The 26,739-nt window shown below is 48.6% G+C and overlaps 1 protein-coding gene across 5 annotated transcripts in view; it reads right to left on the bottom strand.

Moving 5' to 3' along the window:
• NBR1 (NBR1 autophagy cargo receptor) overlaps positions 1–26,739 on the bottom strand; it is a 1,466,631-nt gene that overhangs the window by 1,079,236 nt on the left and 360,656 nt on the right. For all 5 annotated transcript variants that reach the window (XM_069634202.1, XM_069634206.1, XM_069634204.1 and 2 more), the window contains exon 7: positions 114–188. In XM_069634202.1, the coding sequence (XP_069490303.1) occupies positions 114–188 (75 nt within the window). The remainder of the gene's footprint in view (positions 1–113; positions 189–26,739) is intronic.

Raw genomic sequence — 26,739 nt, 5'->3', positions numbered from 1 at the left:
AGTCTCTTAGGAGGTATTCATATTGCAGCCACATAAACAAAACAAAACATACATTTAAAAGAAACCACACAATTTACTTTTTTCCACGTAAAACAAAAAAAAAAAAAAATTACTTTTTCCATGTAACATGTAAACCAGTCTGGAGGCTTTTCATTTGTCTTTTCCACTTCAAATGGTGTCTCCAGGAGCTACAGAGCAAAGAAAATACTAGTGTTATCTCCCAAGGTATATAAATCAAAAGAACATATCTACCAAAAACAGTTTATTGTTGCTTAAAAAATAAACAGACCAAAATGAGAACACTGAATGTAGAATGTTAAAATGCCAAAACATACAAAAGATACAGCAACGCACTTGTAACTATATTTTTTTCAATTGGCATCTTCTGTCCAGGGTCATACTATTATTAAAATAATAATGTTGCCTAAGACCATCTCTCAAACTAACTTACTAACTTAAGAAAAAAAGAAAAATAAGAGATAAAATATGAGCAGGCCTAATTTTTTATAAGTATTCAAGTCCTGAGTGAGACGCAAACAACCTTCGCCCAGACGGTCAACTAGGTCTTCTCCACACTAGTTTCTTCTGTATTGCCACATATAGGCGTAAAATAAATGAACATCCAAATAGAAGTGGTTACATGTTTTTATGAATTTTCCAGGCAAATATGGATGATACAGAGAGCAGGAAAACATACCTAAACAACCATGGAGCTTTTACATAGTCCCAGCTCACTAGGAAGACCAATGAACACATATGGAAAAAGGGACTTAGCATTAATTTTAACAACCTTGTCCTAAAGAACCAGATGGAATTTGCATATTCATTTGCTGGAATGAATTAAAGTATTTTGGGATTTCTCAAATTGAGTTACAAAGTGAGAATATACATTACCAGTTAAATCTATGCCACATAATTCATTAACATTGGACAACGTTATAAGATATTTTTGTCCCCAATTGTGCGTTGACTATCAAACTAATGGCCTACACTATTAACTTAATAAAACATTTTAAAATAAAACTAAAATGGGGATTTAAGTGATTGGCCAAAAAAAGGTGCCCATACAAGTAAAACGGATATAAAAAAAGCAGACCTTATTTCAAGGGACTCGTCTTGTAATTAGAAAAAATGCCATTGTGAGAATCACTTCACAGAAATAAGATCTTGAAGAGTTGGGTGTTAAAAATGAATGCAAAAGAAGCACTTTATAAGTTAGAAATATTTGCTTTTATCAGTCTAATACAGTTACAAATACATAGATGGCAAGTAACTAGTTAAGAGTTCTAAAGTGAGATTCTAAGATATACCCACGTTCTAGGACCACAAATCAAATAAAAAGTTTAACAATTAGTCAAAGGCAGCTATAAGATAAGTTATGTCTTTAAAGACATAACCATCTCGTCAATCTGAACGTCATAAATGTCAACAAGGAAAAGATTTTAAAACAAAGGGAATTTTTTTTCACATGAGGTAATTTGTCACTGAAAAAAAGTAGCTGTGTCCAAGCAGGAGCAATGCACTTTTCAATATCAAAAGCAAAGTAAAAAGGAAACATTTTAATGTAAAGTGCTGCTAGAGAAAACTTTTTGTAAAGAAACCAGGAGGCACGGACTACAGTAGATATGGGAGTGCTGAAAGAAACAAGAAAAGCATACAATAATATGTGAGGGTGCAGGAGTAAGGCTCGGACACAAGTGAGGCATTGTTTTGGTTATAAACCTTTATGCATTAAAGAAAATAGGTTCTTCAAAACTCCAAAGTAAACTAGTAGTGACAGTTCTTGCCAATTCAATAGTTCTCGAAGTCTCAAATGTTCAAAGGAAAAACCAATGTTCTGCACCTTAAACAATATTCCAATCATTAGCGTTTGGCTCCTTTCCCCTGGCTTTGACTGGTTCCATTGAGGAGTTTATCTTCTCTTCTTCATTAATGGACAGCCTCTGCCTCTCGTAGGGTCCCAGACCCTCTTATTTTCTCATATGGGTGCAGGTCCTAGACTCGCAATGCAGAAACACTACTCTCCTACTAAGTATGTGTGCCGCTTTGAAATGTTCCAATAATCTTCAGGGTCCCATGCCCTTTTGTGGTTTTCAGATTTGGTTTCTTTTATGGTTCGGGTCCCAGACTCGCAATACGTATTCACCACAGTTCGGTTCACTCTCCTGCCAAGCCTGTGGTTCTCTTTCAATTTCTTCCGTTACTTTCGAGGTCCCAGACCCTCTTGTTCCGTTTATCATGGGGGAGCACGTCTCAGACTCGCACATTGCTTTCAGGGACCCCAACCCTTCTCAAATGCTTTCCCACAGCTACCCCAGACCTGCAGCCTCTCTCGGTATGCCCGCATACCTTTACTCATGAATCGTGTATCCAGAGGAATGGGACCTTCCTGCGAGGATTCAGCAGCACTTGAGGACTTGGCTTTGCTGTTCGTCGCTTTGCAGCATTTGGCGTCTTTCTCGGAGCAGCTCTGCCCCAGCGTTGCAGCTCTCTGGTCCGGGAGACACCCATAGGTCGATTTAGGTACTTTCTTGCACCATCCCTGCCTCCTGGGCTTCCAGCTACGTACCTCTGTCTTCCATGCATGTCATCCACTTCTTTGAAAGATTTGCCGGTGCAGTTCTTGCAGCTGCCAGCTGCTCTCGACTCTCCTCCTCAGAGGGTAGCTCTTTCTCAGCATCCCAGCTGACTGGAATTTGAACCCCCGCACTTCCCTGTTGGGCTGTATGAAGAAACGGATGAGATTCTCCCCAAAAACCTGGTCTGGGACCCTCCTCAGGTGGCCAGGGAAAGGCAGATGCTTCCGGATCCCGAACCAGAGGGTGGTGCACTGCAGGAGGATCACATGGGGTGGGGGGGGGGATTTGAGAGACCAGGAAAACTGGGATCAACCCCTTTTTAACTTGTCAAACTAAAGAAGTGGAAAAACCAACGTTTGGAGAAACAAACTGCATGTCCCAGAATCCTAGAGGAACTGAGTCGAGGAAGAGGACTGGAGAGGCATGTAGATCTAGAAGTCAGGCACTTAATCCTAATAGCCACTTCAGGACTCAGGCAATTGAGGCAGAGGACTTACACCTGAAGCCAATTGTCAAACCTGCGGGGCATAAAAGGCTGCAGCAGGAGAGTAGAAGAAGGAGCAGAAGGAACAAGTTACTTACCTTTAACTGTTCCCCAGCATGGGTCTGGCATGGATTCACATGTTCATGAATATTCGCTGTCATAAAGCTGGGAATCCTCAGTAAAGAAAAAATCTGTTTCAGTTTCACTTCTTAACTGTCTTTCGCCTAACAACCAATCACTGGTCTCTGGGTCATACTGCCCCCAGCAAATGACTGCCTTCTACCTAAGGCCCTTTGGCAGCCATCTTCAGATTTGGTAGTGTGTAAAGTGGCAGTAGGACCAAGAGAAGAGCCGCAGAGGGGTAGGCGGGAGGGTTCGCATATGAATCCATGCCAGACCCATGCTGGAGAACAACAGTTACAGGTAAGTAACTTGTTCCTTCTCTGGCATGGATTCACATGCTCATGAATAAAGAATACATAGTAGTACACACATGCACAACCACGGGAGGTGGCAAGGCTCAACATTAAGCATCTCAACATTAAGCATCTCTTACCTCCTCACCAGGCTCACCTTCAAGCGAACACGTTGCGCAGCACTGCTTGGCCGACTCTGGACTCCTCCCAGGAATCCCTGTCGACGCAGTAAAACTTTGTGAAGGTGTGCTTCGACCTTCACGTAGCAGCCCTGTAGATGTCCAGCCGGGGCACACCAGACAGGAACGCTGTAGTTGCAACGATCCCTCTGGTCGAATGGGCTCTCGGATGGCCAGGCAACGGTCATTTTGACAACTGTTGACAATGGGTGATGCAGCCAGAGAGCCACCTGGAAATGGAAGCCTTGGAGAGGGCCTTCCCATGGTTCACAGGGCCAAAGTTAAAAAAAAGTTGCGACGTCTTCCGAAAACTCTTTGTGCGGTCCACATAGAACTTCAGCGCTCTAGCCACATCCAGCGAGTGCAAAGTCCTCTCAGCCGGCGAAGAAGGCATCGGGAAGAATACAGGTAACACCAAGGGCTTGTTTAGATGAAAGTAGGACGGCACCTTGGGCATGAAGGAGGGGTACGTCCATAGCACCACCCTCGTTTCGTGGAATGTCAGGTAAGGTGGTTTACAAGACAAGGCCTGGATCTCACCCACTCCTCGTGCAGAGGCGATGGCCACAAGAAACGCTGTTTTCCACAACAAAAATGTCAGTGGCGCCGAATGCATAGGCTCGAACAGTGGACCCATGAGCCTAGTAAGCACCACATTGAGCTTCCATGCCGGGGGCGGAGCCTTCACCGGCGAGAACAAGCAAAACAGTCCTTTGACAAACTCCTTGATGAAGCTATAAAACCATAAGGATGATCGTCCAGGAGATCTGGTGTAGCGGGAAATAGCCCCCAGATGAACTTTGATGGAAGCATGGGCCAGTCCTGCCTTGGCCAACGACATCAAGTACGGGAGCACCTAACTCGTAGAGGGTCGATCTTCTGAGTATGGCATCAAACAGTGAACCTCTTCCACTTGTGCCCGTATCATTTGAGAGTAGATGAAGCTCTGGCCTTGGCAAGCACCTCCATCCAATCTGCTGGGAGATCGTAGCTCCAAAACTCTAGTGCTGCAGGAGCCAGGCCTTCAGGTTCAGCGATCCTGGGTCGTGGTGCAGAACTGCGACCCCTTCCCTGGCGAGAAGATCTGCGTCCGCCGGAAGCTTGACTGGAGGGGACGCTGACATGTCCAGAAGGTTCGGGTACCATATCGGTCTCAGCCACGCCGGTGCAACGAGTATCATCCTACACCAGGACCGTCTGAGTTGATCGACTAGTCGAAGAAACAATGGCAACAGAGGGAATGCATACAGAAACAGGCCATCCCAGGGGAAAGAGACTGTGTCCTTAATGCACCCTGGCTGGGGAAACCTGCTGGTGAACCTCCGGCACTTAATGTTCGTCGCCGTCGCAAACAAATCGATCTGGGGATTGCCCCATCTACGTAACAGGCCAACCACTCGGTCCTGCCAAAGTTCCCACTCGTGGCAAGAGTGCAGCTCCCTGCTGAGAAAGTCAGCGATGGTGGGCTTTACTCCTGCCAGATGAAACGGGATGAGGAACATCCCCTGGGCTACAGGGCCTCTTTGGAGAACGCCGGGGATCTGGTTCCCCCCTGCTTTCGGATGTAGAACATTGTGGTTGTGTTGTCTGTGAAGACCCTTACCACTTTGCCTTTGAGGGACGGAAGGAAGGACTTGAGGGCCCAAAACACTGCCTGCAGCTCCAACACGTTGATGTGCAACGACTTCTCCTCCGGAAGCCATAGGCCTCTTGCATGAAGACTTCCGGAATGCACTCCCCATCCTTCCAGGGAGGCGTCCGTCGTGACCGTCTCCTGATGAGGTGGGGTCTGGAAATCCGCGCCCGCGGACAGGTGTGCGTGCCCTCCCCACCACTGTATCGCTCGACGGAAACTAACTTCCGAGTGTGGTCTTCTCCTCGAAGCTCCCCGCCACCTGTATCCAGCGGGAGTCGAGAAACTCGTGCAGCGGCCGCATCCGTAGTCTACACAGCCGAATGAGGTATATGCATGACATCATGCCAAGTAGGGACTTGATGAACCTCAACCTTGCGACCTTCAGGGCCAACAGCCGTTGTACCTTGCCCAATATAGCCACGATGCTTTCCTCCGATGGAGACGCCAGGCACAACACTGTTGAGTCGGGCTCCCAGAAACAGTGCGTCCTGCGATGGAGTCAGGCAGGACTTTGCAAAGTTTATCGAGAACACCAGGTCCATCAGGAGCTGGACTGTCTTCGTCGTGTGGTCGACAGCAGTGTCCTTTGAGTTTGCCCGGATGAGCCAGTCGTCCAGGTACGGGTACATGTGGATCCCTCGTAGACTAGACGTAGCCACGCAGCCACCGGGCCAGGCACTTGGTGAACACTCGTGGCGCTGACTTCAACCCGAAGGGAAGGGCCTTGAACTGGTAATGTCGCCTTTGAACCACGAAGCGTAGGTACCTGCGGTATCCTTTGTGTATGGGGATGTGAAAATAGGCATCTTCCAAGTCCAGCGACAATAGAAAATCCCCCTTTTACAGCTGTCCTAGCACGTGCTGAAGGGTCACCATCCAAAACTTTTGGGATTTTAAGTACTTGTTCAAACGACAGAGGTCCAGAATGGGCCGCCAACCGCCGGTCTTCTTTCTGACGAGGAATTAACGAGAGTACACTCCGGAGCCCAGGAGCTTCTTCGGGACGAGCTTGATTGCCCCCTTTCTTAACGTTGCCGTACTTCCAGCAGCAGAGGGATGTGGTTTTCCTTACGGGCCACTGGTGGTATCCTTGGACAATTCCGTTGGAACTCTAGGGTGTCTGTGGGCGAGAGCGTCTAGCACCCAATGGTCGGTGGAGATGGGACTTCCACACACTGACGAAGTTCGCCAGCATGCCTCCCACCGGGGCCAATGGTTGGGGGCCAGACTCCAGGGCCGGTTTAATCTTGTTTCGATGTTGAAGGGTCGCCTTGGGGGCCTTGGCCACGACAACCACCTCCAGACTTGGCGCGGCCCCTGTAGGTCTCCTGGGCCGATGAGCGGAGGTGGTAGAGAGGGAAGGGAGGGGGTGTGAGGGCTGAGGGTAGGACGAGACAGCTCCTCAGAATCCATTAGAGGAACTTTGGGATTCCCCTCCAGAAGTCTGAAAGGACGCTGCCGTTGCTGAAGCATGCCCAGGGCACGAGCCGTCCTAGTGTCTGCTTTGATAGCCTGAGAGACTCGTCCACAGTCTTTCCAAAATAATTGTCCCTGTCCTAGGGCATGTCCAACACCTTCGACTGAACATCCTGGTGGAAATTAGTGGCCCTCAGCCAGCCCCGCCGAAGGCAAACGCTGTTGCCCATTTGGTGAAAATCCTGTGTCGCCAATGTCCGTGGCCAGTGTAATGGCGTGGTCTGAAGCCACCTTGCCTTACTGTAGGATTTCCAACGCCTTAACTCGCTTGTCATCGGGAAGGAAGTCCAGGAGGGGGGCCATCTTGAACCAAAGTTCCCTGTCATGATGCGCCACGATGGCGAGAGCAGTTAGCTGCCTTGATGGTCATTGCTACCGATGAGATCACACTTTGCCCCATGGCATCCAACTTCTTCCCCTCACCGTCTGGGGGGGGGGTGGGGGTGTTGTCAGGCTGCCAACGAGGATGAGCCTTTAGACTTCTTCTTGGCCGCCGTCGAAACCAGAGTCTGGAGACAGCTGGGACCGTAAACACTTGGGTGCAGAGTCCGGACCTCTGTACTTCTCATAGCGATCCCTCTTTGCCGTAGCCAATGAAGGGTTCTTCAAGAGGGACAAACCCTCGTCCCAAATGTCATCCAATAGCAGGATTGAAAGTATGGTCTTCCTCTTCGCCTCCCGGCACTGGTAAAGGAAACCGTCTTTCTTCTTCTCCTCTGGGACGCGCTGGAACAGCTCTAAGGCCCTGGATATCAGATTGGAACGAGCCAATCTCGTCGGGCGGTGAAGATCTGGCTGGCAGAGATGGGAGATCCCCCAGGCCGCCGCCGCCGTCGTCGTCCATACCAGTGCCCGTGGTCGTTGTGTCCGGTTCCGTGTCATCCCTCGGTGGGGGAGAGGGAGGCGAGGGGTGAAAGGGCAGGGGGGGTGAACTCTCCTCCTCTTGGGTGGTAGTTCCTCAATGGCCTCAGCGCCGTAGGCGGGGCCGCCAGTGCCAGAGGCTTCCTTGTCCAGATTTCCAAGCACAGGGTATGCAGAGCCGTCAGAATGTCCACAGAGATATCCACAGGTGGTTGCTGGGGTGGAAGCGACAGGGACCGCAGTGTTTGCGGCTTTGGATCTGCTCTGTCGTCACCACCCTGTTGCTCCTAGTCGGTCCCCTCGTCATCGTCACCCTCGCCGGGAACCCCCCGCCCCCGTAGGGTTCGCTCTCAACACATCTCCCCTCCTGGAGGACCGGGAAGTTGGTGAGCTCTTCCTCTGAGGAAATGTCCATGCCCTGGAGGATTTACGTGCCCCCCACCCTCTCTGCGACCAGGGGAGATGGTTTCAGAGAAATGATGGGCACCTTCTCCGGAGTCTTCTTGATGGGCTGGAAGGAGGACTCCCTCCTGGCAGGCAGGGATACCCTCACCTATGGTGCCGTACCATGCGAATCCGCTCCGGCGGCCTTCGCGAGGGATGCCGCTACGACTTTGGTGGAAGTGTGGGTCCCAGCCTGATGCACCTGGGCCTTCATGGTCTTGACCGCGTCCGCTGCCTTCAATTTAGGGGGAGGGTCGTGACCCTGCTCCCCCTTGGCCTTCTCCGTCGGTCCGGCCTGGGTCTTCTCCAAAAGCTTGCCCGGATGGTCCGACTTCCTCTTCTTTGAAGAACCTGAGCGTCGGCTTGTGGTCGAAGGTGCTGGAGATGCTGAACTCGACCTGGCCGCCGAGGAGCCCGTCGCAAAAGCGCTCCCAGAGGCAGTGGACTTTAAGTGCTCAGCCTTATGTTCGGCCCCCGCGGGAGGGGCACCCTCAAAGGTCTTAGAAGAACGCTCTGCTTTCTTCTTCTGGGCAGGGGAGGCATGCTGCCGGGACTCACCCGGAGCAGGGGCCTTGGCATGCAGCCACTAGTTGAGGCGCTGGCGTCGGTCAGCCCGCGTGCTCGGCACCATCTCCCGACAAGCTATGCAGTCGTCCTCCACATACGTCTGGTCCGAATGCAGGCGGTAGAGGCACAGGGAATGTCATGGTCCGAAAAGACGTTCCGTAGGTTGCAGTCGGGGCAAACCTTAAAGAGAGGTGCCAAGTCCTCCTCCTCCGCCATATCCAGGGGGTGTAGGCCTCGAAGAAGCTTCTGGAATCCTCCAAGAAGAAAATCCGCCCTTTAGGGGCACTGAAGAATCCGAAAACGGGTCCCTGTTAATCGGAAAGGTTAATCAGTGGAGCTTGAGGCTCAATTGACCAAAAATAGAGTAAAAGTCTTTTAAAAAAAAAAACACAAAACGCAGTAAAAGCTGGAGAGCTATAGCACAAGGACTCCCAACACTTCAACGTGCGGCAAAAATCTGAAGATGGCTGCCAGAGGAGGGGCTTAGGTAGGGGGCAGTCATTGGCTGGAGGCAGTATGACCCAGAGACCAGTGATTGGTTGTAAGGAGAAAGACAGTTCAGAAGTGAAACTGAAACAGATTTTTTCTTTACCGAGTATTCCCAGCCTGACGACAGGGAATATTCATTGACATGTGAATCCATGCCAGACCCCATGCTGGAGAAGTTGGAAGGCTTGCAGTAGTAGCAGTAGTACTAGTAGTAGTAGAGGAGGAGCATGAGGCTGGCAATTCATGAGGAAGTGTGAGCACAGAAAGGACACCAGACCGTGGAGGGAGCAGATTTAATCTGCAAGTTCTGAGAGGACCCTGTCTTCTCAAAACCTGTGTTGCCGAGGCTGCGCAGAGGAAGATGTGCTGGAAGTAAAATTTTCCCCATGTCAGTTGAGTTGCTGTGATTGCAGAGCTGTGACCCTGCAGCAACACAAGACCAGAGGCAGAAGACAAGCCAAGGGTTTCGGGAACAAGAAAGACTCCCAATTAAGAAGGCCAGACCGGAGACACCCATGCTGCGGAAGGGTGTGGGTCCCAGGTGAGCCTAAAGAAGCAGAAGAGGTTGAGGAAGTCGGGAGTGCGAAACAACCCACAACCGCACTGTTCCTGAGATTGATGCGTGAAGCTCGGCGCTCAGAAACACTTAATAAGCCTTGCCGGCAACTGTAACCAGCTCCAAAACAACTTGCCTATAGTTGAAAGCAAGCAGAAGTTGTTTTTCATTGTTAACACAGTACCTGAAAGTTACAATGTATCACGCGAGTCTATTCTGAAAGCTGGAGTATTTGTGTAGAAATGAAAGACCTTTTCATTCATTGTTAAACACGTGTTCATATTACAGGAGTGGTTGCGTGCTTTCAATTACGGTAAAGGAACACTGTTTTCAATTCTGAATTTAATAGTGGAACAAGCACAAAGGAAGGTCACATGTGCACCATTACGTTTCCCGAAAGAAGTCATCTGTTGCCGCTTTAACATTTCATGGGAATACAATTCCATTCAAATCTTTAAGCTGAAAATCTATCTTAAAGAGTGGTCAGGTGTACCTAATTAGGGATTCACTTTGAAGACTAAACCTTGTAACCTCCTGAATTGACATTCTTTATTTCATAAAGTGGCTATACGGAAGCAAATGACAAGCAATACCAAAGCCAAAAGGCTAGCCCTTTTTCCAGTGAAGCAAGTATTGTTTAAACCCTGCTACCTGAAATGTGAAGTTGTCAACAGTCCAGTAGCCTTACGTCTAAGTGTGGTATTGTTAACTGAAGCCTGAGGAGTTGCACTAAGGCTTCTGGGAAATTACTTGGACAGATGGGATGTGAATAAGTCTGGGGAAGGGGAACCTGGTGCTTGGAACAAACTTTGGGGAAATAACCTGTAATGCTGAAGACTACTGAAGTGAGAGGAAGTCAGTCTTCTGGGCAGAGGCAGGTTACCCGTGATGGCAATTTGACAGACAAAAGAGGTAGAAAGGATGCTACCTTTTGGAAGACCCTGAGGGTAAGAGTGCCTTGCCTACCTGTAGAGGTTGAAAGTGTCTCGTCATTTCATGCCTACTAATTCTGAAGTACAAGACTGAAGAAGTACCCAAACTGTGGTAGCGTATAAAAGTGTCAGTGGATGTCACAGCAAAGTGGTTTGGAGTAGTAGTAGTGTGCGAAACCTGAGGGTATTCGCACTGCTAGACCCCATGGGTCCTTTGCGCAGGTGGTCAGGGAAAAGCCACTGCTATTGGATCCTGACCCTGGGGGCGGAAAAGCAAGGGAGGATCACCTGGGTGGAGTGTACCTGGGGACTGGGAGTGGGTGCCCTTGGGAGTTACATGGTATCCCCTTTCCCTTGCAACAACCAACCCAACCCTTCTTCAACCTTTATGGGCTGTTATAAGCCAGCTCCCCTCATTTCTCCACAATTGACACTTGAGAGTACTGGGACGAAGAAGACGCAACTAAGAGCAATGAAGACTATGCTCTTTTACCACTCTAGTACTGGGACGAGGAAGATGCCTGCTAAAAAAAAGGCATGTCCCTTTAATTGTGGTCAGGCAAGGCACACCTGTAACTTGCCTAGAGTTGAAAGCAAGCAGAAGTTGTTGGTTACTTTCAAGTACTGTGTTATGAAAATGTATCACATGCGTCTATTCTGAAAGCTGGAGTATTTGTGTAGAAATTAAAGACCTTTTCATTCATTGTTAAACACTTGTTCATATTACAGGAGTGGTTGCATGCTTGTCAAGGGGCTCTAGGTGTATAAATGGAGCCCAGCACAGTAGCAAAGGGGAGCAACAGGTGAAGGACCAGGAGGGCCAGTGCATGTGTTAGGGAGAATTCTCTTATAAGGCTAATTTCCCAAACCTAGTGAGTCCCCCAGCAGCTTTGCTGGATTTTGGGGTTTGTCTTCTTCTCCTGCTAAGAGTGAGACTCTTTTTCTCCCACTCTTAGGCATGGTTTGAGGTATATCTTTGACTTATTGTGTGCTTATGGGCTGTGGGGTCTTTCACTCCATAGGGTATCATCTGTTTTAGTGTATGTGTTACACAGCACCCTCAGTGCAGTAACACAGGGGTCTCATAGTGACCCCCAAACAGACTCCATACCCTGGGACTGACTACTGTCTCCCAGGGCATGTAAAGTCACCATTGGCTTTACTAGTCCAACATTGTGAACAGAACCAGTACACACCATCATATTGTGGAAGTACTGGAAGGGGTTAATTAGATTGCCCCTGGGTCTGTTTCCAAGGGGTTACTGTCCAGTCCCCCCTTGTCGAGTTTCTGGCTGGTGGCAGTGGTTACCACGCAGAATTTCCTAAGGGATTTTCCCATTGGTTTTAAACGCACCACTTTTTGGTGCAATGTTAAAGATACTTCTGGTTTATTTATTTAATATAAAATCACCGGTTGGGTCTTTTCGCCAGAACTCTTTTCCAAAATGGCGTTTGTGTCCGTCTCTGTAACTCCAACCAAGGTCGGGCTCTTTGTTCCACTTTTTGGCAGGCTTCTCCACAGAAGCCCTCCAACTGGTGCCACTCTGTCTGGGTTCCACAGGATGTGTGGGTGGGGGAATTGGCACCCTGGACTGCATTGCCTTAGCAACCCAAGTCGCGCACTGTGCTGAATGGCCCAGTGGTGAGCCGCCCGGCTCACCACTTAGCATGTATGAGTGACAGCTAGGCTGTTGAATGGGGTTTTTTCTGCATAAAAGCAGCGCTTTGGGGACTGGAACTTCAGAAGTCGCCACAAGACCTAAGAAATCCGAAGAGGGGAGAAGCTGAGCCAACTGCAATGACGACACCACCGCTGAGCCCTGCTGCAACGACCTCACCACTTTCCCGACGACAAGAGAAGATCTTCTGCCGTAAGAGTCTTTTCCCTTTGAGCTGGTGGGGACAACCAGTTCGCCATTCGGCTTCCAGGACGTCCCTTGGTCGAATTCGCCAGTCCCAAGCACCCCGGTGGCCGGATAGCCAAGCTTCACCACTGTGACCACGAATAAAAGGAACGCACCATTTAACCAAACGAACTCCGCAGCTGGTCTCTTCCCTGGGAGGTGCAACGACTCCAAGTTTCCTCCTCGACGAGATCTTCTCTTCCCCTGCTCGAAACCATGAACTCCACCCGCTGCCAGGAACAACTGCCAACGCGGGAGCTTCCTCACTCTTTAAGGTACTGTGTTCCAACTGGCCTCCCTTTCTGCGGAATAAAGGTGACCCTTAAATCCTTCGCTTTCCAACTGGGTTGGCCCCCAGATCTTCTAACTTTATCTTTCGCATCAAACCAACCTCATTTGAACATTTCTACAAAGACTTGAGTGCTTTTTAAACTGTGATCTTGGGCACATTTCTCCTTGCTCCATTTAAAGTGGGCCTGGCCTATGAACTTTGGCTCTACAGTAGATTCAGACTTCATTAACTTGCTGTGGTCTTAAGTGTTGGGAACGGGGGCGTGGCCAGGCGGCACACCATGCGGACGTGCCTCCTCTGAGCTCCGGTCTGAAGTGCCCAAGTCAGCCGTTTTAAGCCACTCATATGAAGAATTTCGGCCCCACACGAAAACGAGCTGAAAAGATGTGTTGAGGAGCCCGCTGCCGAGTTTTGGAGGTGGAAGACCCATGAATAGTGCACTTTCGGAGCCGTGGATCCTGGCACCGGGAAACCCAAAATGGCGGAGCGCGCCTTTTTGAGCAATCCTTGCGGGGAGACTCTCTCACCTGAGCTACGCCGGAGTTCGGGCCCTGACGGATGGCCCCTACTGCAGCAATAGACGCAGGGCACCGATGGTGGAGTGGATACACGGGCGACGCTGAGCCCTGCAGAAGAGCGAGGCCCGAGGCGAGCAAACCCGAAAGGCATCAGAGGAAGCAGAGCTTCGCCGGGGGGAGTCCGCCTGGGGAGCTCGCAATCTCCTGGATTCAACCATCCCGGTGGCAGCGATCCTGGCTCCCCTTGCGAGCCCCGCTCGGGACGGCTCAGCTCGGCTGGAGGACGGCAGCGCCTGGGGGAGGTCTCATCCACGAAGCTACTTCGCAGCTGACTCTCCGGCTGATCTCGCTCGAGTGTTGGAGCGGACGAGTTTTCATCGCCGGGTCTCCGGCCCCCGGCGGCACCGCAGTGTAAGCTCTGTTGGCCCCTGGGAGCTGCGCTTGGGGTCCCGACGGGAGAGGGTGGCCGGGCGATTGCGGACCCTCCCTGCGGGCGAGTCCCCCCGGCCTCTGGTCCCACCAAGAACGTGGCGTTCGCCCGCCCTGCCCCCCCTGGGAGCGCTGCTCGGGGCTGCGCGGCACGGGGCGGACGAATCTTCGGGGGACCTTCACTTGTCCCGCTCACGCGGGCCGCTGCGGGCTACCGCTCATCCCAGCCCATCCCAGTTCTGAAGCCAGGGCTGCAGCCGCGGTGCCTGCATTAGGAAGATCGACTCTGAAGGCTCTGCAGAGTGGGACTCAGCTTGCCTCACCTGCCCGATGGATTCGCGGCGCTTCCCCCCCAGGTATCAGGACCACAGAGCACTGAGAGCCCAATCTGCCTCGCAGTGGATCTGGGTGAATCCACACGACCTCCATGACTGTATGACAACAGACACAGACAGCAATCTATACAGGTACGGAGCGTAGAGGGACCACGAATAAATACACCAGGGGGTCCTGGAGCTGTCCTAAGAGGAGCCGGGGAAAGCGCCACTGTTAAGAGGAAATCCCTTGGGAGGGTCCAAACGGCCTGGTTTGGTCCCCCTGAAATATAACTGCGCCAGCACACAATAAGTTAAAAGCTCATAATATTAACAAGGTACGGGCTGAGTGCTTCTACATACTCATTTCCTCAGGCGCCTGGGGTTTCCATGCAAAGCCAAGTAAGTGACATCTACAGCACCGCCGGGGATGCCCAAATCTGGGACCAGAAAGAAAATACGCAGTATACAAGCCTATTTGACGCTTCAACCAAGAGACCCATTCCACTACTCCTGCTCTAACCCCGGAGCTGGATACAGGTATGGCTGTGTCCAGGGAAGATTTGGAGAAGATGCTTAAGTCCTTTAAACAAGAAATCTCCCAGGAAATCAAGGAGGAGATCAAAACCTCCAAGGACTCTTTGGCCCAGTCGCTTGCAGAACTTACGTCCCACCTCGGGGGGGGGGGGGGGGGCTAGAATCCAGAGTCAATGACCTGGAGAATGTTACCTGTGTACAATCTCATGACAGCGAAGCCCTGGCGGGAAGAGTGAAGGTCCTTGAGGAACACTTAGAGGACATTTGGGCGAAACAAGCTGACCTGGAAAATAGGTCGAGACGAAACAACGTACGCCTCCTTGGAGTCCCCCGGAAGATCCCTGACCGGGACCTAGCGGAATATGTTGAGACTTTTTTTAGGGCCCTTTTGGAGCTGCCACCAAATGAAGAGCTACAATTGGACAGAACCCACCGTGTGTATTCCTCATCCCAGTTGAAGAAAAACTTACCTCCAGATGTGCTTACCCGGGTGCATTTCTACCGCCAGGAGGAGGATATTATGGCGGCAGCCAGGGGCTCAGACTCCATTCGTTTTCAGGGCACTGAGATACACCTATTTCAGGACCTGGCCCCATACACTCTGGCACGTAGATGATGCCTGCACAAAGTAACAGCCTGGTTGAGGGATTGGAAGATCCGTTACCGATGGGGGTTCCCATGTAAGCTGCTGTTCGAACTCCACAATCAACACCATATAATATCCTCGGAGGAAGAAGTGAAAAGCCTGATGGAAGAGACACCTGACAGTGTGGACCACAACCCATGGTCCCCGGAAGATGACGGGTCCATCTCCCGTCCGGCGCCGAAGCCTAGGAGGGGGAGATCCCGCCGTAGACCACAGCCAGTCATGGTCCCGAGCGACGAATCAGAGCTGGAGAAAACAACTAAAGTTCCCGACGGAGCTCCGTCGCCAGCATCCTCGGAAGCGAAAAGTTGGGCAGAGATCTGTACAGGTTGAATGCAAGAGGTCCAAGTTACACCTTTATGAGGGGGACTGTACCCAGCGAGGACACCACCGGATCCCTGCTAGGACCCAATGAGGAAGACGTGTCGAGGGAGTGGGGAGCATAACTCGCAATAGAAGCTTCCCTCCCTGCACAGGAATGTTTCCTTTGAAGGGCTCACCTGAGGCCTGCAATCAGACTGCAGATGGGGATCTATCTCTCTGGGTTGAACCCCTGTTTAACTACTGTTTTTACTGGTTACCTGTTACCTCTGTATTTTCGTCTAGGTGTACTCTGGGTATTGGAAATTCTCTGTTAGTAGCTGACTTGGGCGCCGGATTGGATGGCGCCCTGCAAAGGTATTTTCTGATTTAAAGTGCCCTGGGGAATAAGAACTTTGCAATTTTTGATGGAAATATTTAGCGCAATCAATATTACATGCCTTTTTTATAAGTTCCTTTCTGAGTTCTTTAGGTTGTGCTCTTCTTTGGCGGTGCCAGAGAGAGTTTATGTTTTGTTTCACCACAGCTCTCATTCTGGATGCTCTGCTCAATTCCACTCTAGGAAATATATCACTCAGGCGCTGGCCGGGAGACCCAACTTGGTCATGAAACCTGAGCGACCGAACCATGTCAACCCCTAGCTACAAATTTATCTCACTTAATGTGCAGGGTTTGAATTCCCCTTTGAAACGAAAAGCACTCCTCCATAGATTGAAGTCCTTAGATGCCTCTTTTCTGTTTCTTCAACAGACCCACCTACGCCCGGAGGACGAATTTCGCCTGAATGACAGATTTTACCCCATTAGATTCTTTGCATCGAGTGGTCTGAAGAAGCGGGGGTTGCCATTTTGGTGCGCAAGGGGATATCTTTTAAGTCCAACGGAGAGTTTCGAGATGAGGAGGGGAGGTTTTTGCTGGTTAACGCCACATTAGATGGTTGCAAAGTCACCCTGGTCTCCATCTATGGCCCAAACACTAATCAAAGTCAGTTTTTTAGGAAGCTGTCCAAAGCCCTGTTTGACCACGACAAGGCGGAGGTGATTCGAGGAGGGGATTTTAATGCTGTAATCAACCCCTTGGTTGACAAATCACTTCCGCCAACAGTATCGAGGTGTGGAGATATTGTCATCAGGAAGAGAGGAATTACACGTATTTTTCAGCAGTAAATGGGGGTTTCTCAAGACTAGATATGTTCCTTATAGCTGACTCATTGATCCCAAATGTGTTAGAGGTTGAAATTCTCCCAGAGGCTTTAGCAGATCACTCCCCCGGTCCTGTTGTCCATCACTCACCCCCAAGTCACCCCCGTACGAAACCCCCCTGGAGGCTAAATGACTTTCTACTAGATGACCCAATGATTTGCGCCCATATCAGAGAAACCATGGAATTATACTGTAGGGAAAATGTCACAGAAGAGATGGGCTGGGGGACTATCTGGGACGCAGGTGAAGCGGTACTCAGGGGCCACCTAATAGAGCAGGCGGCACACCGCGGGAGGGCTAGGAAACTGCTGCGAGAGCAATTAGAGGGGGAAGTTCTCAGACTTGAGGAGGCACATAAGAAGAAACCCACTCGGCGCATACTAAGAGACCTGAGGGTGGCCAAAAGAACGTTGGAAGCACATCATGTGGGGAGAGCAGCCTATGGCATGATGCGCACCAAACAATTTTTCTACACGAAAGGGAATAAAGCAAACAGATTACTAGCGGCAAAAAAAAAGGAAGGCAGACCAAGCAAAATAGAATAGACTTTTTGAGGGACAGATCAGGCAAAGGCACATACTCGGAGGAGGGCAAATGTCACATCATAGAAGAATTTTTCAAGGAACATGCGACCCCGCATGTTGGAAACCCGGACCTCACTAAAGAGTTTATAGATAAAGCGGAACTCCCACTGTTACCCCAATCCCTAAAGGAAATTCTGGAAGCCCCAATATCGGGGGAGGAAGTAGAAGCGGTCATCAAATCCCTCCCCATTGGGAAGGCCCCGGGTCCAGACGGATTCAAAAACAAATTTGATAGAACTTTCGCAAAAGAACTCACACTGCATTTAACTAAATTATTCACTACCCTGTCGGACTCGGGATCAGTTACCCGATCTATGGCCGAATCATATGCCACCCTAATTCTTAAACCTGGAAAAGACCCGGCAGACTGCGCTTCCTATCGGCCAATAGCTCTGCTTAATACTGACGCCAAGCTCTTCAGCAAAATCATTGCGCGTCGCCTGGAGGAGGTATTACCTATGTTAATAGATCGAGACCAGACGGGCTTTATCAAGGGCCGATCGACCCATGACAATATCCGCAGAGCAATTGACCTAATAGCCCTGTCCCCCTCCATATCAGGCCCTCTTTCCCTGTTATCATTAGACGCCCATCGGGCCTTTGACAGCATGTCATGGGACTACCTACACTCAGTCCTGAAGGGCTTTGGCTTTGACTCGCACTTCTCCAAGCTGATCTTAGCCAACTTCCAGATTCCCACTACCCACGTTCGAGTCAATGCCCATTGGACTCCACACATACCTCTGGGCAGAGGGACCAGGCTGGGCTTCTCCCCTATCACCTCTGGTATTTGCGCTAGCAATGGAACCGCTGGCCCAACATGTCCGCTTACACCCTGAAATACAAGGGTTGGAATGAAAAGATCAGACCCATAAAGTTGCGTTATATGCAGATGACGTTCTCTGCTTTCTGAGAGAGGCGCAGACCTCGGTCCCTCCGCTCATGGCCCTACTGGATGGATTTGCGCAGATCTCGGGTTTCTCAATAAACGCAGCCAAATCAGAGGGGCTGAATTTATCTGAAACACCCGAGGTATTAAATGCTTTACAGAACACATATTCCCTCAGGTGGGTAACCTCCAAGGTAACATATTTGGGGGTGTACTTAACTGCAAACTACCCTGGGCTGGTGAGGGCCAATGTCTCCCCCTATTAAAAGAAGCTAAGGAATCTCTACTGAAAAGGGGTCTCCAGGAAATTTTGTGGCTGGGGCAAATGACAGCCGTTAAAATGACTTTGTTACCCCGTCTCCTTTATGCATTCCAGGCGCTCCCAGTCCACATTCCAGAGCGAGATCTGCAAGACTTGCAGAAAGAGATATGCCGATTTATCTGGCAGCGTAAAACACCCAGAATCCAGCGCAAGATCCTTATCGGAAGTAGGCAGCTTGGAGGCTTAGGGCTCCCCTCTATTGTAAGATATTATTGGGAATCTCAAATGGCTCCTATCCTGGGTTGGGCCATCCAGGAGGACCCCCCGCCAAAATGGCAGGACATAGAACGGGTTTTCGCTGGGGCCCCCCTCTCCCACCTCCCTTTCCTGCCACGGGAAACGTGGGCCTCAAAACTCCCGCTTCTCCCAACAACGAGCTCCTCGCTCAGATGCTGGGACAGGCAGATCACTTTGAGAGGGTTGACCCCGGATCTGGGCCCCATGACTCCGATCACACAGAACCCGGTCTTCACACCGGGGCTCCATCCTAGATCTTTCCATAACTGGGCAGGTACAAAGATCCTGAGGCTGCAGGAGATATATGCCGATAGAACCCCCTTGACATTTATCCAATGTAAGGAGAAATTTAATCTCCCAGAAACAGAAAGGTTTAAATACACACAACTTAGGCACTGGATCACCAACCCCTCCGTTAAAAAAGATTCTATCAGGCCACCCATAGGCTTAGAGCTAACCGCAACGGAAGGACAGCGCTCCCACAAAGTAGCGACATGCTACCGCCTCATAGAAATAGTCCCAGAGGAGGAGAAACTGCCTTACATGGAAGCTTGGTGGAGGGAGCTGGGGAGGGAAATTGCTCCTGAATCATGGCCAAGAATCTGGGCCCGAGCACACAAGTCTTCTAGATGTACGGCGGTGAGGGAATGTGCAATTAAAAAATGCTATCGCTGGTACTTCACGCCGCAGAGGTTGCATGCTATGAATATAGACTACCCTGATACTTGTTGGCATGGGTGTGAGGCTAAAGGAGACTTGGGACACATGTGGTGGAACTACACGATTATTCAATCATTCTGGTTGGAGATTCACTCCAAGATTAAGGACATTTGTGGTTCCCTCCTTCCCATGGACCCGGTAGCGATTCCCCGGAGGACGGCTCATACCCACAATCTGGTCCCAGAGCGCAGCTAATCACTCAACTACTGATGGCGGTCCGCCTTACGCGCGCAAGATTCTAGAAAGAACCTCAGGGCCCCCACATTGCACAATGGTGGGTCAAGGTCTGGGAACTCCTGGGAATGGAGAAGCTAACAGCTGCAGTAGTGAACCGAATAGACAAATACCGACAAATCTGGGGCCCATTTCTAGACTATGTGGAAGAAAAGGAACACATGTTCTTCCAACCAAGACTGGTCCAGTGCCTTCTCCAGCCCTGAGGGATTTAGAGTAAAAAAGGGACACTGCCGACCGGGGACCATAACTGGAGGAGGACACTGGGCACTAAGGATAATGTCTGGACTATAGAGAGTGCTGGTGAAGTTTTTTTTTTTTTTTTTTTCCTTCTTTCGCTCCTTTTTCTTTATTCCTTTAGTTTCTTTCTCCTACACACCATTGCAAGAACACATTCCCAAGAGTAATTGTGATGCCACAAATGGAATTATAATTGTTAAAATGAAATGTCAATCCATTGTTAAATTAATTGGTCACAGCGACAATTGCTGAGGTTTAAGCTGGCGAATTTGATGAAACTGTTGAACTACATTCAAATAACGTTGCCACTGTTTATATTGTTAAGATATCAATGTGCACTGATATTTCAATAAAAAGATCTTTACAAAAAAAAAAAAAAATAAGTGTTGGGAACTATTTTAATTTTCATGCCCTGCCTTTTTCTCTCCCTTTTACTTAATTATTGGAATGCCATCTAAGTTGCACGCTCACATCTGTTTTCACAAATAGTGGTGTTTTGACCTAGACTTGTCTAATAATTATTAAGGGAGGTGTGTATACTTTTCTGATTGTGTTTGAACTTGCTTTTAGTGTGTTTTAAATAAATAATTATATACTTTTGATACCAAGCTCTGGTCAGTGTTTGCTTGCTCTACTGTGTTTTTGGCCCTATTGTGTATCCTCTGTCTACTGCCCTACTGATCTTGAGAGAGGTCCGACTGCTCAGCCACAGCTACCAGGTAAATCTGGGTGGTGCAGACTGCTACCAATTGGGTTTACTGCTTACTCCTGTAGTCTTAATATTCTTGCAGTGTTCCCCAAGGGAACTGCACATGATTCTGCCTAACAGCATGATGTGGTAGTTGGGACTCCCTGGGGCAGATTGAAAAAGGGGATGGGAGCCATGCGGGAAGACTGTCCCTTTCATTTCTGCTCAAAGTGCTTCTTCCCCTGTGTTAGAGGACCACCACAGGAGTGTCTATGGGGCAGGAACTGGAGCCCTGACGCTACAAGCAGAAGGCTGTATGATCCACGATGGAGCACAAACTGTGAACTTCCTTATTTACTTAATACTTTGTATCGGAGTGGTCGAGTGCTGCAGATTAGCACGTTTTCGAAAGTCTCAGATTCTTTCATGGTCAATTATCAAACAGATGGGAATATTTTGTGTTAAGCAGTCCTGTGCATCAAGAAACAAGTTTTCGAACGTCTCTGTATCATTGTTTCTCTTTAATTGAATTCCTCAAACAAACATTGAACAACTGATGAAGTGAAAATGAACCATAAGCAAGACGTACAATTATTGAATACCAAAATGAATTTAAACCTTGCTACCAAGCAGAATTACAATCTTTGGAACCCAAAAAGGGGAAAGAAACTTGAAATCCAAGCAAACCATTACATGTTGAAGTGCTGAAATAAATATAACTCTAAAGAAACCACAGTATGCTGAAATCTAATATGATTCTAAAGAACATGCCAACAAAAGATATTGAAGCCTGATTTACAGTTAAATTTACAACCAGTGTGAAAGCAGCAAGTTATCTTAAATATTTGAATATTTGAAACAACAGTAACTGAACTTTGAAGACAAGGATACTATGTGGGGTTATTTTTTTATTTTTTTTATTTTTTATTATTAACTGTGTTGCTTGGAACTTGGGGAAGGGAACCCCAAGACTTGAATACAACTATTGCATCCTAAATCAAGAAAGGGAATTTTAAAACTTTTTGTTGTGGAATGTCTCGGGAGGATAGCTCAGCGGCAGCGTGCTCGCCTTGGAAGCAAGACGACACGGCGCAACACAGGTTCGATTCCCGGGTCCACGCTTAGATACCTCTGGGTATTAAGTGCGTTATAAATAACATATTATGTATCATAACTGTTTATACTTGGGGAAAGGAGCTGAAAGGAAGCTATGAGCTGGAAGAAGCTCAGAACTTGTTCTTCTGGTTGCTGACATCCCTACACATTGTACAGATATAGTTGTCAGGGCAAGTATAGGGTTAGACGTAGACTGATTCCTAAGATGTACTCTTTGACTCAGACGCTCCTTAGTTTTGCTTAGGTAGGGAAATTCTATCCTCGCATAGGGCAAGTTAGGCCTTTCCCATCCTAACCTTTAAGTTAATAAAATGTATTGTTTTGAATTTGGAATCTGTTTTTCTGTGTCCTTCTTCATGATGCCGTAACAGTAGGCTGCGAGACAAGTGTGACTTTTCTAATAGTAACAACAGTAGAAGGGTGGTTGTTAAGGGGGAAGAAACAACCCAGAGAGAAGAACAAGTTACTTTCTTACCTGGTAATGTTCTTTTGACGGGATGGTCCGACGACGTATTCCATATCTATGACATGTAATCACCACAGCTGTGCTGCTTCGGAAACTTTTTTCGGCGTCTGCGTCCTGCGTCGATGACGTTGATGTGCCGTCGTCGAGGACCTCCTCCGACGTCCGACGTCATCCGATGTAATAAGTAGGACGCACAACGCCCGTAGCCTCAGTTGTAGTTTTTTCCCCTAGAACGAGTGACACTAGCCAACTGAAAGTGCGAGTCGCCAACCGCGAACCTCAGGTTCTTCTTGTGCTTGGGATGGATCGGCACATGGAAGTAAGCATCCTTGAGGTCGAGTGACACCAACCAGTCCTGAAGCTGAAGGGCCTGGAGGACTTGAGAGAGAGTAACCATCTTGAACTTGTCCTTCCTGAGGAGTTTGTTCAAACCGCGCAAGTTCATGATGGGTCTCAATCCCCCGTCTTTCTTCAAAATCAAAAAATAAGGGGAATACCATCCCTTGTTCCTCTCCGCTACAGGCACCAGTTCTATGGTGCCTTTCTCCAGCAGGGCTTGAATTTCCTGCGCAAGGAGCGGATCCGGACTCTGCAAAGAGAGGTTCCCCGGTGGATTGTCGCGAGGCCTGTGCCGAAAGGGAAGACAGTAGCCGTGGGTTATGATCTCCAGAACCCACACATCTGAAGTAATGGCTAGCCACTCTACAAGATGCTGCGCCAGCCTTCCCCCAACCGGCGAACCATGGGACATGGCCTCATGACTGAGTGGGAGCGTCTGCGGCGTTACCTGAGGGCAAAGAGGCAACTGCCCGAGCGGCCTTGGCACCACGGGTACCCTGTCGTCCACCTCTGGCCAGCTCAACTCGCTTTACTGAAGGACGAGTAATAGCGAAAGAAACCACCCGTCCACTGCTGTCCCCTAGGACGAAAAGGCGGAGATTGGCAAACTGCAGCGCCCAACGACTTCGCTGAAGCTTTTGAGGTCTGCAACCGCTCAAGGCTCTCGTCAGCCTTGCTGCCAAAAAGGTGTTCACCGTCAAAGGGCATGTTGAGGAGCCGGGACTGCACATCAGGAGCAAATCCCAACTTCCGCAACCACGCAAACCTGCGTATCACGGTGCTCGCCGCCATGGACCTACTGACGCATTCAGCTAAGTCCAAACCCGACTGAACGGACTCACACATGGCATCCTTACCATCCTGGACCATAGCAAGGAAACCATCCCGTTCGTCCCCTTCGGCAATATGTTCAGCCGCTAATGCAACACAGTTCCACAGAGTGTGTGTGAAACGAGACAAGGCACAAATGGAGTTGGCCGCCTGAAGCGCCATACCACCAGAAGAAAACACTTTCTTCGCCCAGCCATCAAAACGTTTGTTGTCCCTATCAGGAGGGATGGTAGGGTACGACGCCTGCTTTGCCGGGGCCGTGGCCGCCTGCACCACCAAACTCTCCGGAGTGGGGTGCCTGGTCAAGTAGCAGGGGTCGCTACTGGCTGGACGGTATGTTCGCGACAAGGATCTGCCCACCGCCGGGAGACTCTCCGGAGCAGTCCAAGCCGCCGCCACCCTTCTCTGTAAAGCCATATGGGACGGCAGTACCGGGTCTGCACAAACTCCCCTGGGGGAGCAGACCATCCCAAGTACTCAGAATTTCACAAAACTAACAGGTTCGAAGAACCGAGAAGAACAGAACTCCAAAGAGTCGAGGCGTTAACCGAGATTCACGAAGCAACACGTTCGCCGAAAAAACGGAACTGAGGCTACGGGCGTCGTGCATCCTACTTATCACATCGGATGACGTCGGAGGAGGTCATCGACGACGGCGCATCGACGTCATCGACGCAGGAAAAAGTTTCTGAAGCAGCACAGCTGTGGTGAATACATGTCATAGATATGGAATATGTCGGAGGACCCGATCCCCTCGAAGCATCCTGACAATTATACTGAATGTACTGCAGAGGTATTAACGAATTATGAAATAGTAAACTGTGTTAAGCGACAATGAAGAGAAGATATCCAGGTTTACCATTGGTGCTATTTTCTTGGCAGGAATTGGAAGAGGATCCTTTCTACCAAAACGGGAGAATTGCTACCAGTTGATTTTTGTTTTGACTTGGAACTGACAAGAACTGGTTCAAGACTTTGTTTTTCTTTTGAACATTTTCAAGTTGACTTTAAAAACTTGGGAAGGTATTGTCCCAGGACAGGTGAAGGTCATCCAGATATATTTCAATTCTTCTTTAAAATATTATGTTGCTTTATTATTATTCTTTGAATGTGTTGTTGTTTAAAGTGAGGGCCAGTTTACCCATGCTAGGAGGAGTTCCCTTAGCTTTTAGACTAGGTAGTGAACCCCCTGATAGAGTAGGGCAAGCCAAGCTTTATTTACAAATGTATTCTTTAATAAAATGTCTCATCTTGAGAAAACTACAAGCTGTTGTCCGCCTCGCATCACTGACCCCTCACAGCTGTTCTGGACCAATCAAATATTGTGGAAGACTAGACCATTCACTTCGGTTCTCTAGAGTGATCTGCATCCTCCTGGGCATCTTCTACACAGTACTTGTGTAATCTTCATACGGAAAACCAATGGTGTCTATTCTAGTCAGATCTGAGGTATTAAGTTTACTGACTGTCCAACAAAGGATGCTAGCCCTATCTAAGGATAGGAAAGAAGGTTTGGTCTTGGGTAAAAAGGGGGTTTGAAATAAAGCAGGATTATACTGCATTCTTTGGGAAGGGTCATCTCTAATCCCATAAGGGGCTTCCTCTCCCATGTGATTTCCCCCCCCCCAGGGGGACTATTGTACACCACCCAGTCTCCATGGGAAAGGTCTCCCCCTACTGTAGAAGGGACGACATCCTCAAGATTTGTCACAAATAACAGAAGGAAATTATCTACTCTCAGAATGAGAACAAAATTGGCACAATTTTTTTTTTAATCAACAAATATATAGTTATCTTTAGTGATTGGATCTCATGAGCGGGTTACAACATGGAACAGTATTGTGAAGAAGCATAGCCAAAACGAGTTTCTGCGGAAGTAGAAATTTATCTAGATGATCAAACAAGCTCAATGACGTTTTTAAGGTCCCACAGCTCATCAAGGCTGGTTTAGAAGGAAATAACAAAACATTAGTCGGTTTCAATATCAATGTTCTACCCCACCAAACACCCCTTCCGATTATAGTATGAAGGATATCAAACGTAAATCGTTAATGCCGATAATGCTTTCCATAAAGTCAAAACTAAGTACACAAGAAAATATAGTTAAAAAAGAAGACGTTTCAATTCAGTAAAAGCCATTACCCTTGAAATGACTATGGTAAAACGTACAAGCACAATCAGGCAGCCCAAACGCACAGAACTTTCAGCAACAAAGATGAGGAAAGGAAAGGAAAGGAAAAAGGCAGCCTGGAATCAATGTGCAAAAACAAATTGATCGATCAACACACACTGAAATAGCAAATACAACTAGAGCAAACTAAAGTACAGCCATTGCTGCTTATGAAATACATGTTTGCAATACAGGTACAAAAACATTTCTGTTGCAAGATCCCACATTCTTAGACACATATTAAGTGAATTGAAGGGACTCACAAAATGCATAAAATGAAGCAGTAATGCAATAACATGCAACCTCCTGTGGAAGGAAGGAAATTATCCAAAGAGTTTCTAGAATCCCTTGCTTCTTAGACATGCTTGTACAATACACTGGACCCTTGAGGGTTTTGATGCACTGGTGTGTTGCCATACTAGTTAAGACAGGATTTTAGTTAATGAAAGATTGAAACAAATCAGATAGAGAATTACTGTTTTCCGGAATTATTGTTTGGATTCCATTTCAGTGCTTTTATAACACAGTTTTCCCAAAGCTTTAAAAAGCAGTGCCAATGATTCTACCCATTATTGTATAACTACACATATTTCCTGTAAGTGTAATTGTTTATTTGTAAAGCGCGTATACACAAGTGAAGTGCTTCAAAGCGTTTCTGTAATGCCGGTGATAATTCACAGGAAGAAATATACACTTTAATAACTGGCAGGTTATCCCAAAGACTCACCGGTACCTCTCTTCCTCTCCTTGTGACTGTGACCTTCCAGCAGTGGAAAGAATCTGCTTGTTCCAACCGGGGGGACGAATGTGAAAAGCCTCCCCACTAGAAACCCAGAGAGGAGAAGAGATCCCAGGGAAACCCTCTGGGCAAGAAAACCGTGTGTCGACGGCCACGGGAATGTAGTCTTCAATGCAGCGGAGATTCAGGTGAAGTCCGGAGACTGGTGGTCTTGAAAAAGAAAGAAAATGGCAAGTACTTGCAGGTAGGTGAGAGGTGGAAATGTAAGAGATTATGATTCAGATTACCCTTAAACAGGAGTGGGATGCGAGGAAAGGTGCCAGCCGGAAACTTCTGAGAATCCCTAGGGTAGCATGAAATAGTGAGATTAGAACGAGTAAGA

The sequence above is a fragment of the Ambystoma mexicanum genome, chromosome 13, assembly GCF_040938575.1.
Source record: "Ambystoma mexicanum isolate Mex_15411 chromosome 13, UKY_AmexF1_1, whole genome shotgun sequence".
Classification (NCBI taxonomy): Eukaryota; Metazoa; Chordata; class Amphibia; order Caudata; family Ambystomatidae; genus Ambystoma; species Ambystoma mexicanum.
The sequence above is the reverse complement of the archived record's forward strand: the minus strand, read 5'-3'. Positions and strand labels throughout refer to the sequence as shown.